Source organism: Nestor notabilis, unplaced genomic scaffold (genome assembly GCF_000696875.1).
Source record: "Nestor notabilis isolate BGI_N333 unplaced genomic scaffold, ASM69687v1 scaffold4209, whole genome shotgun sequence".
NCBI classification, from domain to species: Eukaryota; Metazoa; Chordata; class Aves; order Psittaciformes; family Psittacidae; genus Nestor; species Nestor notabilis.
The window spans coordinates 34,652-48,371 of record NW_009943161.1 but is presented as its reverse complement, the minus strand read 5'-3'; the positions used below and the strand labels follow the sequence as shown (position 1 = coordinate 48,371).

The 13,720-nt window shown below is 48.6% G+C and overlaps 1 protein-coding gene across 1 annotated transcript in view; it reads right to left on the bottom strand.

Moving 5' to 3' along the window:
* Nucleotides 1–13,720, bottom strand: part of NTRK3 (neurotrophic tyrosine kinase, receptor, type 3) — a gene marked incomplete at its 5' end in the record, with an annotated part of 172,639 nt that overhangs the window by 150,155 nt on the left and 8,764 nt on the right. Inside the window, one exon of the mRNA XM_010021778.1 lies at nt 2,903–2,971. Within this exon, the coding sequence (XP_010020080.1) occupies nt 2,903–2,971 (69 nt within the window). The remainder of the gene's footprint in view (nt 1–2,902; nt 2,972–13,720) is intronic.

The window sequence follows — 13,720 nt, the reverse complement described above, 5'->3', positions numbered from 1 at the left end:
CCTGTTCTCGTAGCGTGGCATGATCTTCCCATTAGTCTTCTGCTCTATCCTCCTCCATGTTCACCATGAGTGGCTTTGTCAGGTCTTGTGCTCCCTGGCAATCTCCACATTGCATCATTTGTAGTTCATCTTCTCCCAGCACTCTCCTGGAGATGATCCTCTCATCGCTTCCCTTCCTGTGTTCTCTGCTGCTCCAAGCTGCCTCACTGCAAGTCAGTTTTGCCTTCAGTGACTATCCTCCCTCTGGATACGTGATTATCTGGTAGTACCGGAGCACTGGAACTCAACATAAAGCGCCTCTGATGAACCACTGCAGATCTGCACCCACTTATCCCACCAACCGTCCCTGTAGATGTAACCCTCTCAAGAAGAGCAGACTCTTGCCCAGTGTCTCTTGGGTCTTCTTTCCTTTCCACAGCCGTGCACAAATGCTGCTGCTCAGCCTGCTTCCCTATGGCTTGATGCCTCTGCATCAGTCTCTACTGCTCACCACCTTCTTCCTTTCCAGAGAGCTTTGGCTCAAATTCAAGTCCTTGGCTGATGTCAGTCTGCACCTCCCTTTCTAGCTTTCAGCAGTGCTTCACACTCACTTTATGTGGGCCACGTATTCTGTCTCCCTCCCAGATTCTGGAAACCTCCTTGGAGCTCAGCGTGCCAAAAAAAACTGTCTTTTACTCACCCATCCTCTGCATTTCTAAAAAAAAAAAAATAAATACAGCATTTCCCACTTTTGCATATCCACGACTAATTTCTCCCAATCTTACGTATTTGCTTTTCCTCATTAACAGGTCCCATCCTTCTAGCCCACAGTAGATTACATATGCCTTTAGCTTGATTCCCAGCATCTTTACGTGAATGATTACTCAGAGCCCGTAGCTTAAGCTACACATCCATGCTGTCTTATCCCAGACAAATCCAAAGCTCAGCAGGATGGTTTCATGTCCCCAGGGAGGACACTGTAGGCACATCCCTCTGCCCCATTAACACTGATGTCCCAGTGGGTATCAGCTAAAACATCCCTCTCCCAGCACACTTTGGGGAACAGCATCATCATCTTATTTTGGTACTGATCATTCCCCTTGTGCTCACATGGAGAGAGTCCTTAGTGACAAGGAGCTCAGAGGGCAACATTTCTCAGGAAGCATCAGTGTCCATGCTCTTACTCCAGCCCAGCCAACAGCAAGCCAGACCCTGCAGGCACTCACATTTGTAGGTCTAAGGTGATGATTGGAGCTATTGTCAGGGTGTGGTTTTCCAACCCCCCTTTCACAGCTTGGTGGCAGAAGAGGTTGGGCCGAGGCTCCAGCCCCACACAATGCCAAGCCTCCCTGCAGGACACCATGCATCACATCAGCACCACTTTCCCACCCCATCACCTCTTCCTACCAACCAACCCTGCAATGTCTCATGTTTCTCTATGCATTATTTCTTTCATCAGTCAGGGCTTGTTAGCTCTGGGAAAACAGCTCCAAAGCCAAGCAATTCAGCTCCTTCCCATTTGCCAGGCTACAGAGCACTGGCCCCAAGTGACTCTGCGGACACCAACCAAAGCAGCTCCAAGCACACCAGCTTCCCTGTCAGGATCACCATAGCAGGACAATACAGATGTAATCTTCATCAGCTGGGGACTAGTACACTTTGCTGCCCAAACAGCAGCATCTCAATTTCCTTTATGTTTGGTATTGGTCTTTTGAGCCTGACTTGGGCTGGCAGACCTGGGACATGCCTGAAGAAACAAAATATGACCAAATGAAACAAAGCCACATAAAAACAAGCCCTGTTGGAAGTATTCCCATTAATCTGCAGGCTCACCATTACTCCAGGCCCTGCCAGTGCCTCTAGCTCAGGACTGCAGCCCCATTTGCTCCTCCACTCTTGGGTGTCTCTTGGGTAACAACCATCAATCTAAGTTTTGCCAGACAGTGCAATGACAATAAGTAAAGGTCTAAGAATACAAATGACTCATGCTATTAAACTTGAAACCTGAGCCAGGCTTGAAAAAATATTTAGGACTGTAATGAGTGAGGCGATAAATTCCAAATTCAGCATTTCGACTCTGCAAGCCAGATCCCCCCATCAGAAGGGCGTTTCTCTATTTTCTAGCATCACCATTAGTATTTTTCATTTAGCAATTTGACAGAAATAAAATACACTGCAGTAGCACCAGTGATAACACACTTACTCCCACTTGAAAGACTGTCTTTATTCTTTCATAAGTCACTTCTAGCTTACAGCTCTATTGATCATCAGTGAGAATGAATGGAGCTTCCCAGGATCCTCTGGGACAAATCCTACATATATATATTTTTTTATACCTAACAAACAACTATTTCTAAAATTCAACAAAACAGGTCATCGGGGCAACACTCCATTGATTTCGTGTCCACTTATTCTTCAAGCACGATGCTGAATGCTCTATCAATAATTCAGCAGGCTGAAGGCCACCAGCGCCCCAGGAGAGACACTATCTCATCTCCCACACAGAAGCCTCAATTGCTAGAGAGCAAGGGAGTAATTTGCCTAAAAAACAGGGGTGTCATATAGAGCATGTCCATGAGCTGGAGAAAACCAGTTAGGCCTTTTCTGCAACAGATGAGAATCAAGTATTGAGAAGATTCACTCAAAATCTGGCCTAGTAAGTATTTCCAGAGTTAGTCAACCATTTACTACCCCAAGCATGACTTGTTCATCATCCCAACGTTAATTAGCCAGCTGCTGTGAAGTTAAAAGAGAAGCAGTTCTGCTCTGGTGCTCCCATAGCCAGATAACCCTCCCAAGGATGGTGCTGCCCACTGGAGTTCTAGGTAATTATTCACAGGCTTCCAAATAACTCTATTTGGAAACCATTCCTCCTCTCAGCCTCCCCTTCTCTCCCAGGAGGTGATTCCAGGGTGGGACTTACAGTTCAAAGAGTCGCAGGGTCTGGAAGAGTTGCCATGACAGAGTGGTGAGCCGGTTCCCAGAGAGGTCTCTGAAAATTAACAAGAAAACAAAGTCATGGTAAGTAATTCCTCCTGCATGTGGCCCTACCGCCTCCACGGAGCTCATCGTCCTCCTCAGCGGGGAGCTTGTCAAGCAGCTTAGGACCCAAGTTTAGCTTTCATAATGAGAGATTTTAATGAGGATGAACCTAAATGGAAGTTTCTCATTTTATTTATTTTTCCAAGGGGGAAAATGGCAGCAATGCTAAAAACCAACCCAAACAGACTAAGAGATGCCCGATTCTTGCCCACGAATCTGGAGCTCAACCAACCATAAGCAGAAAGAACATGTCTAATCTCAATCTGAACAAAAAATTACAAACAAACCTCATGTTAAAAATAGTAACAGACAGGTTCAAATGACAGCACAATGATTACCCAAGGTGTTACCGTATGATCTGCAGTAGCTGCGTGCTCAAAGCATCCCGGTACATGACTGTGTGTTGTTTGCACCCAGGGGTACCGCTGCTACAGCAGCTAACAGCTCCCCATCCCTCTTCTCCATCTGCCCAAACTTGCAAAAGCATCAATCTCATCTACCTGGGAGAGCTCTGCAGCCCAGCACACATCACCTCTTCAGCTGAAAGCCAGAGAGGATGCAAGAGCGTAAAAGCAACGGAAATACTAAACAAGAGGAAGGAATGTGTTTGGGGCAGACTGAGTGCAAAGAGAAAAGCCCTGTGTGTCTAACAGCGTAAGAAGGTAATGAAACACCTTCTGTAGTTGGCAGCCTTCCTGGGGATGCCTGGCCAGCCTGAGAACCACCAACTAAGGGACCAGCCCATGGGGTGAGCAAAGGGATGGATGGGTGGTTACAAGGTCTGGCAGAAACCTAAGTCCTCCCATACACACGCTGGCCTCCCAAAGACACAGGAGGTGCTGCCTCCCATCCTTTGCTGTATCCATCCCTGTCCCCGCCACCTCCCTCCCATCACAAGCTGCCCAGGTGGGCTGCAGAAAGGCAGGGCAGCTCAATGTGGGACTGCAGATGGAAGGAGCGATGAAGGGCCAGAGGCATGAACTACCTGCAGGGTCATTAAACTCTCAGCTGGCCAGAGAGGCGATATGGAGCAAGGTGGCACAAAGGTGACAGTGGCAGTCCAGCCATGCCAGGCTCAGCACAGAATCCCTGTTTGATTTGCAGAAACATGCTAAACCCAAGAAAGTAAATCCTGGAACAGCTCCTGCTGATGCAGGTCTAATGCACCAGGATTTGTGCATTTGTCGCTGTAGACCAGGCTGCAGTAAAGGCAAGACATGCACTGGGCAAATGCAGAGAGGGCACAGCGCAGGGACCCACATGGGAAAAGCCACTCTGGTCCTGTCCCCCTGGCCACCAAGTAATGCTGCAAAGCCCAAAACTCTGCAATTAGGACTGACGGAGCCACTGCAGTGCACACAGCAAACCATCATCCCATAGGCTCTCCACAAGCCTGGCAGAAGAATGAGTCCAAACACCATGATGATGCAGTGCTGCATCATTAAATTCTGGCTCTGCTTCACACCAGACTACCCTGCTGTGGAAACCATGGCAAACCACAGGTACCTCATTTCACATTACTGAGATCCCACCATTCCTACGGCTGTAGACAAACTGCTTCCAGCCTCCAATAAAGTTTAGAAAGGTAGTAAAAATAGCAGGTGAAACTGAGTGCGTATGGGGAGGGAAATACTGCAAAACTCCCTTTATCCATCCCAGAGCACTGAGCACCTGGAAACTTTGCTAAAAGACAGATGAAAAGTAGGAGGGGAAGGAGCAACTCACTGCTACTGAAAAGCAAGGCAGTAAATTCCCTCCCCCAACCCAGAGAGAAGAAGGAAGCGTAAAGGGGGATGCATGAGAGACAGCAAGATGTGGGGGAGAGGCAGAGATGCAGAGGAGGGAGTGAATCCTGCTGGAATGTCCTTTCTCAAAGGTCATGTTTTGCTACATTAGGCAGAAATGTCAAGAGAAAATTGGATTCTGAAAGAGAAGAGAAAAAAACCAACAGGCTTTCCACACAAATAAGGGAATCAAAAATAGCATGATCGTGTTATTACAATTTAGGACACAGAGAGGTGGAGGAAAGAAGCAGCCTCGCTAATGCAAGGAGCTTTGCCAGGCAGATGCGTGCAGCTTCTGAAATCCCTGGAAACCAACTCCTACCACCTCCTCCCTCCCTCAGACAACAGACCACAGCAAATATTAGGCAAAGAGGAGACGAGTCTTCCTTTGCACACAACTGGCACTCTGCTCTCAAAAGACAAAGCTAGTGTCTGATCCGACCTGACCATCAGCTTCTGTAGGGCTGGTCAGGGGTACATGCACCAACAGCTCCATTTCAGATCAGCCACGACACACACACAGGGAGGAACGTGTTTGTTGTTAGAAACAGACATCTCTGACACTTGAAAATGTGAAAGGTCCTTGCAACAGACCATTGCAAAGGCCCCTGATGTCAGCACAGGGACAGAAAGAGGCTGTCTATGTAAACACACATTAAAAATACACCATTTCAGTCACCGAAACCCCAAAGGTCAGAGATGCCAGGATTGGGCTTCCACATGGAAAGGCTACGTCTGCTGATTTCCACCACAACAGATAAAGAGCTCCTATGGAGAAACCTCACGGCACAGCACTGATTTCTCTCCAGAATAGAGCCATCCTACACACTGGATGGGGCAGTTTCCTGGGGAAGATAGTGCATGATTGTGTAATTAGAGACAGTATCACAGTACATGCACACGAGGAGGTTAAATTATGGCTCCATGGGAGAAGCTCTGAGCTCTGGTGCTTTGTAAATCCTGCCAGTGCTTCTGAGCTTCCCCCCGTGCTCAAACCTCTGCTCCATGCACTGAGTTTCCCCTATTCTGTAAAGCATGAACAGGGAGGGACTGGGGAAAATCAAGCCACTCCCAGACAATACGAGTCCTCTCCCATCTCCAGCTGCCTCTTCTGCCTTCCCATCACTATTTCCAAGACTGAAAATCTGTTGTCATGTCCCAGTCCCCTTCCCTCGCATTACCAGAACCCCCACTCTCCTGTGCCCAGCCCCTTTTACTCTCTCCCCAACCCATCTACTTCTCCCCAGCAGGCTAAACCACAGTACCCATTGCTCTCCAGACACTCCCCATTACTTCTCAGCCCCAGTTTCTTCATCCATGTCAAAATTTCCTATTATCTTCCCCACTTTTACATCCTCCTATCCCAACCCCAGAGTCTCAACAAGAGCTGTTGCTCCTCATCTCCTTTATCCACTCCCAAACACCCTCTGCCAAACTTCTCCCTTCTGACTGGATCCAGACCCATTCTGCCTACATAAGGACACAACCCAGAGCAAAAAAATCAAGCCCTCCAAGCAAAATCTATCCTTTGACAAAGTTTCTTCTCCCCCCACAAAAGGAGGGAGCAGGTTGCTTTATATCAGGAGCATCACCAGTATTTCTAGTTTGAGCACAACAACCCACTGCCCTCCCCCCTCTGCCACCACCTCAAACATTTGAGCAGGTTTTTATTTGAAACTAGAATGATATAATAAAGAAAATAAATAACTCAGCCAGAAGCAGACACCCAACACAGAAAACTTGAGCCTGAGCAATGAAAACCTGACAGAGTTATAGGAAAGTGGAAGCAGCCCTGTAGTGGAGCTTGCCAGACAACCTTTATATCAGCCTAGGCATCAGCTCCACCTGTAATAAAATAACACTTCACACATGGAGGAAACACAGGGCGAGGGAAGCAAAATGTCTTCCCTATGTATTTCTCAGCAGCAAACAAACAGGAGCCTGTCTCTATCAGGACAGACCTGCCATTAGTGCTTCTTGAACATATTCAAAATGCTTCTTGCCCTGGGACATATTCTCCATCACTCACAAGCTGTTATTTTGCACAAGAACAGTCTTTAGAAAGAACTGTCAGGGACCGACATGGGATAAGCCATTTTGGACCAGGTTTCAAAGGAGTCGAGTATGGACAGGGGTTGGATGGAGCTCACATGGACCATGTCTAGGGCAGCTGACACCCAACCCACTCATGACTTGGGCTCAACACCACTCCACTCTCCTCCTGCAACAGCAGCTATGCTCCTCATCATCATACCATATCCCCACCAGCAACCTCACACACACGTCGAAAACAGGACATTATCATTGAGTGACAGCAAAGTCTCAGTTCCTGCTCCTTCCCTCCATCCATCCATCTTCCTCATCTGTTTCAAGAGGGGACACACTGTGTCTTGCACACTCTACCCGTACTCCTGCAGGCACTGGGGAGACCTTGCTTGTGAGGTGACCATTGCCATTTTGTCCCAGCCCATGAATGACAGATGAGGCCGTGGACGTACATGTGCTGAACAAGCTCCTGCATTTAAAAAGGGATAGGTAGGTGTGGGAGACAAAGAGAAGTCTGGATCTACGCAACCCAAAACAAGTAGACTTCAGTGCAAGAGAAGACAGCGCATTTTCTTTTCCCTCAATTACCCAGCAGCCAAAAGTGTTTCCACTATTAAAGCCATTTTTATTCTGCTAAATTAAGCCAGTTGCCTCATTAATGACACCAACAAGGAGCCCCTGTAATTAAACTGTAAGCTATATTACGCAGCTCAGCCCAACGCAATGGCAGGAACGCTGCTGCTGGGGAGGAACCCTCCGTGCCTGTCCCTCCTCCACCCATCTCCATCCTCCACTCCAGTAGATGTTTCCATTCTGACACATCTACTTCTGCATGGGAGAAGTTTTTCACATGTTTTAATAACATGGTGCCACTGAAAACCCTGACTGGGGGGGATTAACTGCACAGAGCAGCTGGGGCTGAACGAGCACAAGAGACTGCCTGGCAGAAAGTAGAGGAGAGATGCATAACCCCTGCTTCAGTCCCCAGTGCTGGATATGCCAGCAGTGTCGTGTGGGACTCCCTTGATATCCTCTGTGCTCTGGGCACAAGGGGTGCTTTTCATCACCTCACAGAGCCTTGGCTGGGTGCTGGTGGCAACAGGAGAGGAAAATGTCAACAGCCTCACATGCTGCTGTAGGGGTAGCTCCAATCAGGCTTCATTTCTGCAGCAAGTAAGCAGCTAAATCTTTGGGTTTGAACTAGAGATACACTAGGAAGTCACTCTGGGGCTTGCTTGTCACTGCCAGATAACTCCAGTGACCTCTAAAAGCAATATTACACTCCCCATTGCCTGCCCTGCCCTCTCCTTTCCCCTTGCTGATTTTCCTGTTTAATAAGCAGCTTTGCTCATTAAGGGGAAAAACGCACTGTCCTCCCTTAATGAATGTGCTAAAATTACCCCAGCAGGTCCCAGAAGCTGTGGCAATACAGACCCCCCCCCCTTTCTAAATCAGGCTTTGCAAGTATTAGACTCAATTGAAGCCTCCAATAGCTCAGCCCAAAGCCCCTGCACAATGTGCTTGAGACAGAGCCTGGGTGATAGGGCCCTGGGTGATGCCAAACATACGCAAGCCTCACATGCCCAGAAAGCAGAGTTAGAACAGGACGTGGTGCTCAGTTGGTCAGCCTGAGATTTCAGAGCTACCAGCAGCTCTCCCATTTGTGCTCCCTGTCTGGGCTCAGCACCAGGACATGTGCACTGGTGCTTTGGAGGAGTAAGACAGTTTACTACCTTACTGGTTCTCCAGCCATGGTCTGCCATTACCTACAGTCCAGTTCTGCTCCCCAAACAACCCCTTGGCAAGATCCAGGTCTCTACTGACACCAAACACAGCAGAATCAAAAAGACTCCAAGGTTCAATCTTCCTGTGTGAATTTGGACAGCTTAATTAACTCCTTTCTCACATCCGCAGGTACTGTCCTGTGTGTTGTCACTCAGCATATCCCAGTACATTATCATCTCATTCCCCTCAAATTTGTCCTTGTTTTAAGGCTAGAGTCAGAATTTCCAATAATGTCCCAAACTCAAAGCATCCCACATCAAAGGGGAGCAAGAGACCATCATCTGTGACACACAAGAAGAGACCTTGTCACTCCATATGCGCACTCGCCAGCCCTGGAGATGCGATCCTGAAGGAAAAACCACCAACCCCTCTGTATTTCACAGCTGCATGACCTTGATGTGTAAAATCCCAACTGTCACTGAGACAGGGCTGAAGGAGGTGGAAGGGGCTGGTCTCCTGCATTGTTCTTTAAACAACAGCATTACAAAATAGAAGTTGCAGAGCAAGCAGGAAGGCGAAAGGCACCACGCCTCCATCGCAGGGCTCCCACGGCTGGTGCCAGTGACACATCCACCTCACGCCTCTCCTCCCACTGCCTTTGCCAATGCAGACAGCCAGTCCTGCTGCTGCCTTCCTCCCAGCCCATCCCAAAACACTTTAAAGGCCATCTCCAACCCCATGACGCTTCCACGCCCTCCAAGTCATCTCTTCTGAAACATCTCCCAGCTGCACGAAGAGTTGTTTGGAGACAAATTATGCCTCAGAGCTTATTGTTGCTCACAGTTTTTGTTCAGCACACAGTACAGATGGGAGGCAGTCACCAGATGTGGGTAATGTTGTCCCCCGTGCTTTGAGGCAGATCAGACGCAGGGATCCGGCCCTCTGGACTGCACTCGTGTCTCCCTTGTTGTGTGCAGTTTCCATTCCTCTTCTCCAAAGACATCTGGACTCTCAGAGGACTCAAGGAAAGGTTAAAAGCTGGGTTTGCCCTGCAGTTGTTTTCCCTTTGCCTGCCAGCTTCCCTGCAGGGCAGAGTCCAGCAGCATCCATGGAACATGCAGTCTTCTGCTCAAGAAAATGAAAAATCAACCTGCAATGAGCAAGAGACCTTCCCAACCTCTGCCTTCCTGCAGCTGAGATGTCCTCAGGGCTGCTCTGCCCCCACCCCATCTCTTCTTTCCCAAAATGTAGTAATTTTAGATCCATTAGTCCTGAAATGTAACTGTACATTCGGCTTTTCTCCTGCTTCGGCACACAGAAATAACGCTGGAGATGTGTGCTGATTGAGAACAAGGGTTGCCAGATGACAGCTCCAGTGAGGGGTTGCGTTTATCCTGCCTGTTTGCTTCAAATTGCATGTTTCTTCAAGCTGGGAACAGAGGATGACTGGGTAATGCCTCCTACTCACAGGTTTCCAATGGACCCAGAGCAAACCCATTTGTGCTGTGTGAGAGGAGAGCTCTGTGCTGCTGTGGGAAGGAATCTGTACCCAAGGGGCATTTCCCAGCATCTCCAAGTATGTGCTGAAACTAGACCTCAAACACATGCCCTCCCAGGCTACCAAGTGTTTCACAACCACCTCCACTCCTTGAATAGACTGAAGCAGCAAGGACAGGTACTCAAGAGGTCACCCCAAGGCACTGGGAGAGCTGGACAAGGTCCATACAAGAGCCTCAACTTCAACACATGGAGCACAGATGCTCTGGGATAGGATCTGGTCCTCCTTCTCCATCTTGAACTTTGGCTGTGCTCTCAGATGTTAGACTGCTCCTGCATCAAATTTAAACTGAAATAAACTCCCCTTCTTAGATGCACAGGAATCAATAAGCCCTGAATAATCTCAACACACTGCTCTTGCTGGGGTTTAGGAAAGAGAAAAGTAACAGCTAGGCCTGAGCCCCAATTTGCCTGAGGGGTGCCACAGGCTATGATGGTGCTAAGCATTTTGTAAAGCCTCTGAAGAAAGAAAGAGGTACAAATATGAATACACACACATATATATATCCCAGCAATAGCAAAACAACAGGGCATAAGGCAGGCTAAGCTCTCGGCAGACACTGCTAAATGGTTTCCAATTAATTAACTGATTACATGATAGAACAGAAGGAGATTCAAGTGAGTGCTGTTGACCTTTAAGAATAATTAATATCATCAGGATCGCAAAACTCGTCCAAGAAAAATAATTAGGAGGTTCTAATATTGCCTCCAAAGCCACATCAAAGGAGGAGAGGAAGGTTCTGGTTAATTCAGAGGCATAGTTCCCAAGTATTCGCTAGTAAACCCATTTCCCCCTCATACTTGCTTCCTCCTGCAGAGCTCCCACATACACATGCTTCTTCCCTACCTCAGTCAACCTCCCTCTCTCCTCTCCAATTTCGTTTTCTCCAGCAGCTTTTCTATACCCCATTACTCTTCTGCTCCATTTCAACCTTCTTTCCCAGTGACTCCTTGTTCTAATCCTTTCCTGCTGCCCTCTCTCTCCAGACTGGTCCCTGTCCCTCCACAGCCACATTCCCTTGCCTGCTCATCTTTGAGCAGCCCCAAGCTCCTCTCTCTGCCTTCCTGCACCTTAGGAAGGAGCCCTGATCCTTCTATATGACATGGATCCACTTTTTGTCTCCACTTACCACTGGCAGCTTCGCAGGCTGACAGAAGGCAAGCGTTACACACAATCCCAAAAAAGCCCTTCCCTGTTTTTCCTCAGCAGTCAAATCCGTCACAGAGGCTGGTCTGGGAAGCAGATGTAAGCGATGCACAGCAACAGGAGAAAGTGAAAACCGAGGAATTCATGGCTTCCTTTTCTCCCATTACACCTCACTAAGCACATGAATACTCCCACCTCACTCTATTTGCCTTGTTTCTCCTTTCCCAGTTCACTTGGCCCACAGGTCCTGTGTGGGAGAGGGGTTGGAAAGCCACTGAGCCAGGCAGGAACTGCAGTGGTGAGCTTCACAGAGAAGGTCACTTGAACACACTGGAAGGGAGGTTGCATGAGCAGCCAACATTTCTTGTGAGAGAAGCATAAAAAACCCCCACAGCCCTGGAATGAAACCCACCTTTGCAGCAAATAAATAAGTTTCCTCTGCTGCTTATTATCATTAAAACTTCTGTGGCTTGACACTTCATTAAATTATAGATAAAAGGAAAAATGTTCTTCCTGGGCTCAGAAAAGCAGGCTGCTGCCAAAGAGCTGTGTTTACACCACCTAATGAAAAGAAAGCCTGCCATCAGCCTACAACACTCACCCCACCTCAGCAGGGAGCACAGCTACCTGTACCCACCACACAGGAGGAGCGGATGGACACCACAAGGGACCAGAGCTGGGGAGCATGCAGAGGCAATGGGCTAGCATGGGGACGTGCACATGTGGGGACCAAAGGGATGACACTGTCAGCCAGCAGAGATGGCAGCTGCCACATCCCATGCTGTGCGGAGGCTCCTGGCCACAGCGGGAGGCGAGACTGATGTTCTCCAGCTATGCCTCATCAAACAGTTAGAAGAAACACTCAGCCTAGGAGACAGACAGCATCAAGCAGGGATCTGCCTTACATCAGGCTGCTGCTTCCCTCCAGGGGTTGCTGGGGATGGGGACCAGGGAGGCAGCAGGCACCTGGAGCACACCTGAGCATGGGCATGGCATTTTGGGTAGAAATGCTGCTGATTGCAGCTGAGCACACAGATGATGCTCTGAGTAGAGACCTGCCTGAACCTAGACCTGGTCAGTAGTACCATGTGCTTCATCACAGCCCCAGACACATATGGCTTAGGAGGCAGAGAACTGTTGGTGACTTAATACAGGCAGAGTCCAGCAGAGCCTGCTTGCTGCATTCCTCACTTATTACCACCTCAAAAACAGTGACATGTTTTGTCTTTGACAGTTAGCTCTGTCAAAGAAAACACAAGAACTTCTGGACACAGTAGTTACATTTTTCCTGTTCTTCTCTACACATGATGTACTTAAAAAGAAGTACCTTTCATCCACCCTTTATCTTCAAATATTGGTCACTGTGAGGAATATTTTCAACTGAAAAGACTAATCACTGTGAAGCACTGAGTGCTTCAGACTGCAGCAGGCATTCTTTTATTATTCTGAGACAGCAAATTACTCACAATTATCAACACACACAACTGGATACAACAAACATTTAACCAAAGCCCACAGTTTGCAGTTGAGGGGGGCTGGATGGCAGATCTCCTACAGAACTACTCATGTGAGGCACCCACAGCCAGCAGCTGGGTAACAGTGCTGCAGGACTACTCCATTCATGCTGCAGAAGAAAGACAGTGCCAGGAGCCACTGCAGTTCAGAAAGTTTGTGCTGCATCTTGTCAAACAGGCACCTTGGCAGACTGGCTGCATAGAAAGAGAGATGGAAGAATAAAGGCATTGCTGGCAGTGAAACCAGGTTGGCCACCTCTGGTGGGCTTGTATCTAATGGCTTGATCCAGCTTACAGCTGCAGCCAGCTGCACACAGCCACTGCTCAACTCACTGCCTTGAGGTGCTTGGCTGAGGATGGAAGGGGAATGAGTTTGTTCCAAGAGAAGGCCAAAGGGGCTGCATGCAGGGAGGCCAAGCTACAAGTTGGGGCTGCGCAAGGGGTAGGGAAGGGAGGCTGGGTCAGAGACCAAACTGCAAGCAGAGAGGGCCAAGAGACCTGGATGAGGCTAGAGGCCAGGGCCCATGCTGCAGGCAGGGTGGCTGGGGCTGCTTCTAGGCTGCAGACCAAGAGGTCAGAGTTGATCTGGCAGCAGGGAAGCCCAGCTGCAGGCAGGGAAGAAGGGAGGGTGGAGAACAGGTTTGAGACAGGGAGGCACGGAAATCTGGAGGGTGGGAAGCAGAGAGACACAGTCACAGGCAGGAAGGCCAGGTCTGGGCTGGAGGCTGAGAAGCAGGAAAAGGCTTCCCAGAGAAAAGTGGCTAATTCACTGTCCCTGGAAGCATTCAAAAAACATGTAGACAAGGCCTTAGTGACATGGTTTAGTGAGACTTGGCAGTGCTGAGGTAACAGTTGGACTTGATGATCTTAAAGGTCTTTTCCAGCCTAGCTGATTCTACAATTCAAGCAGGGAAGCCCAGCAGGAG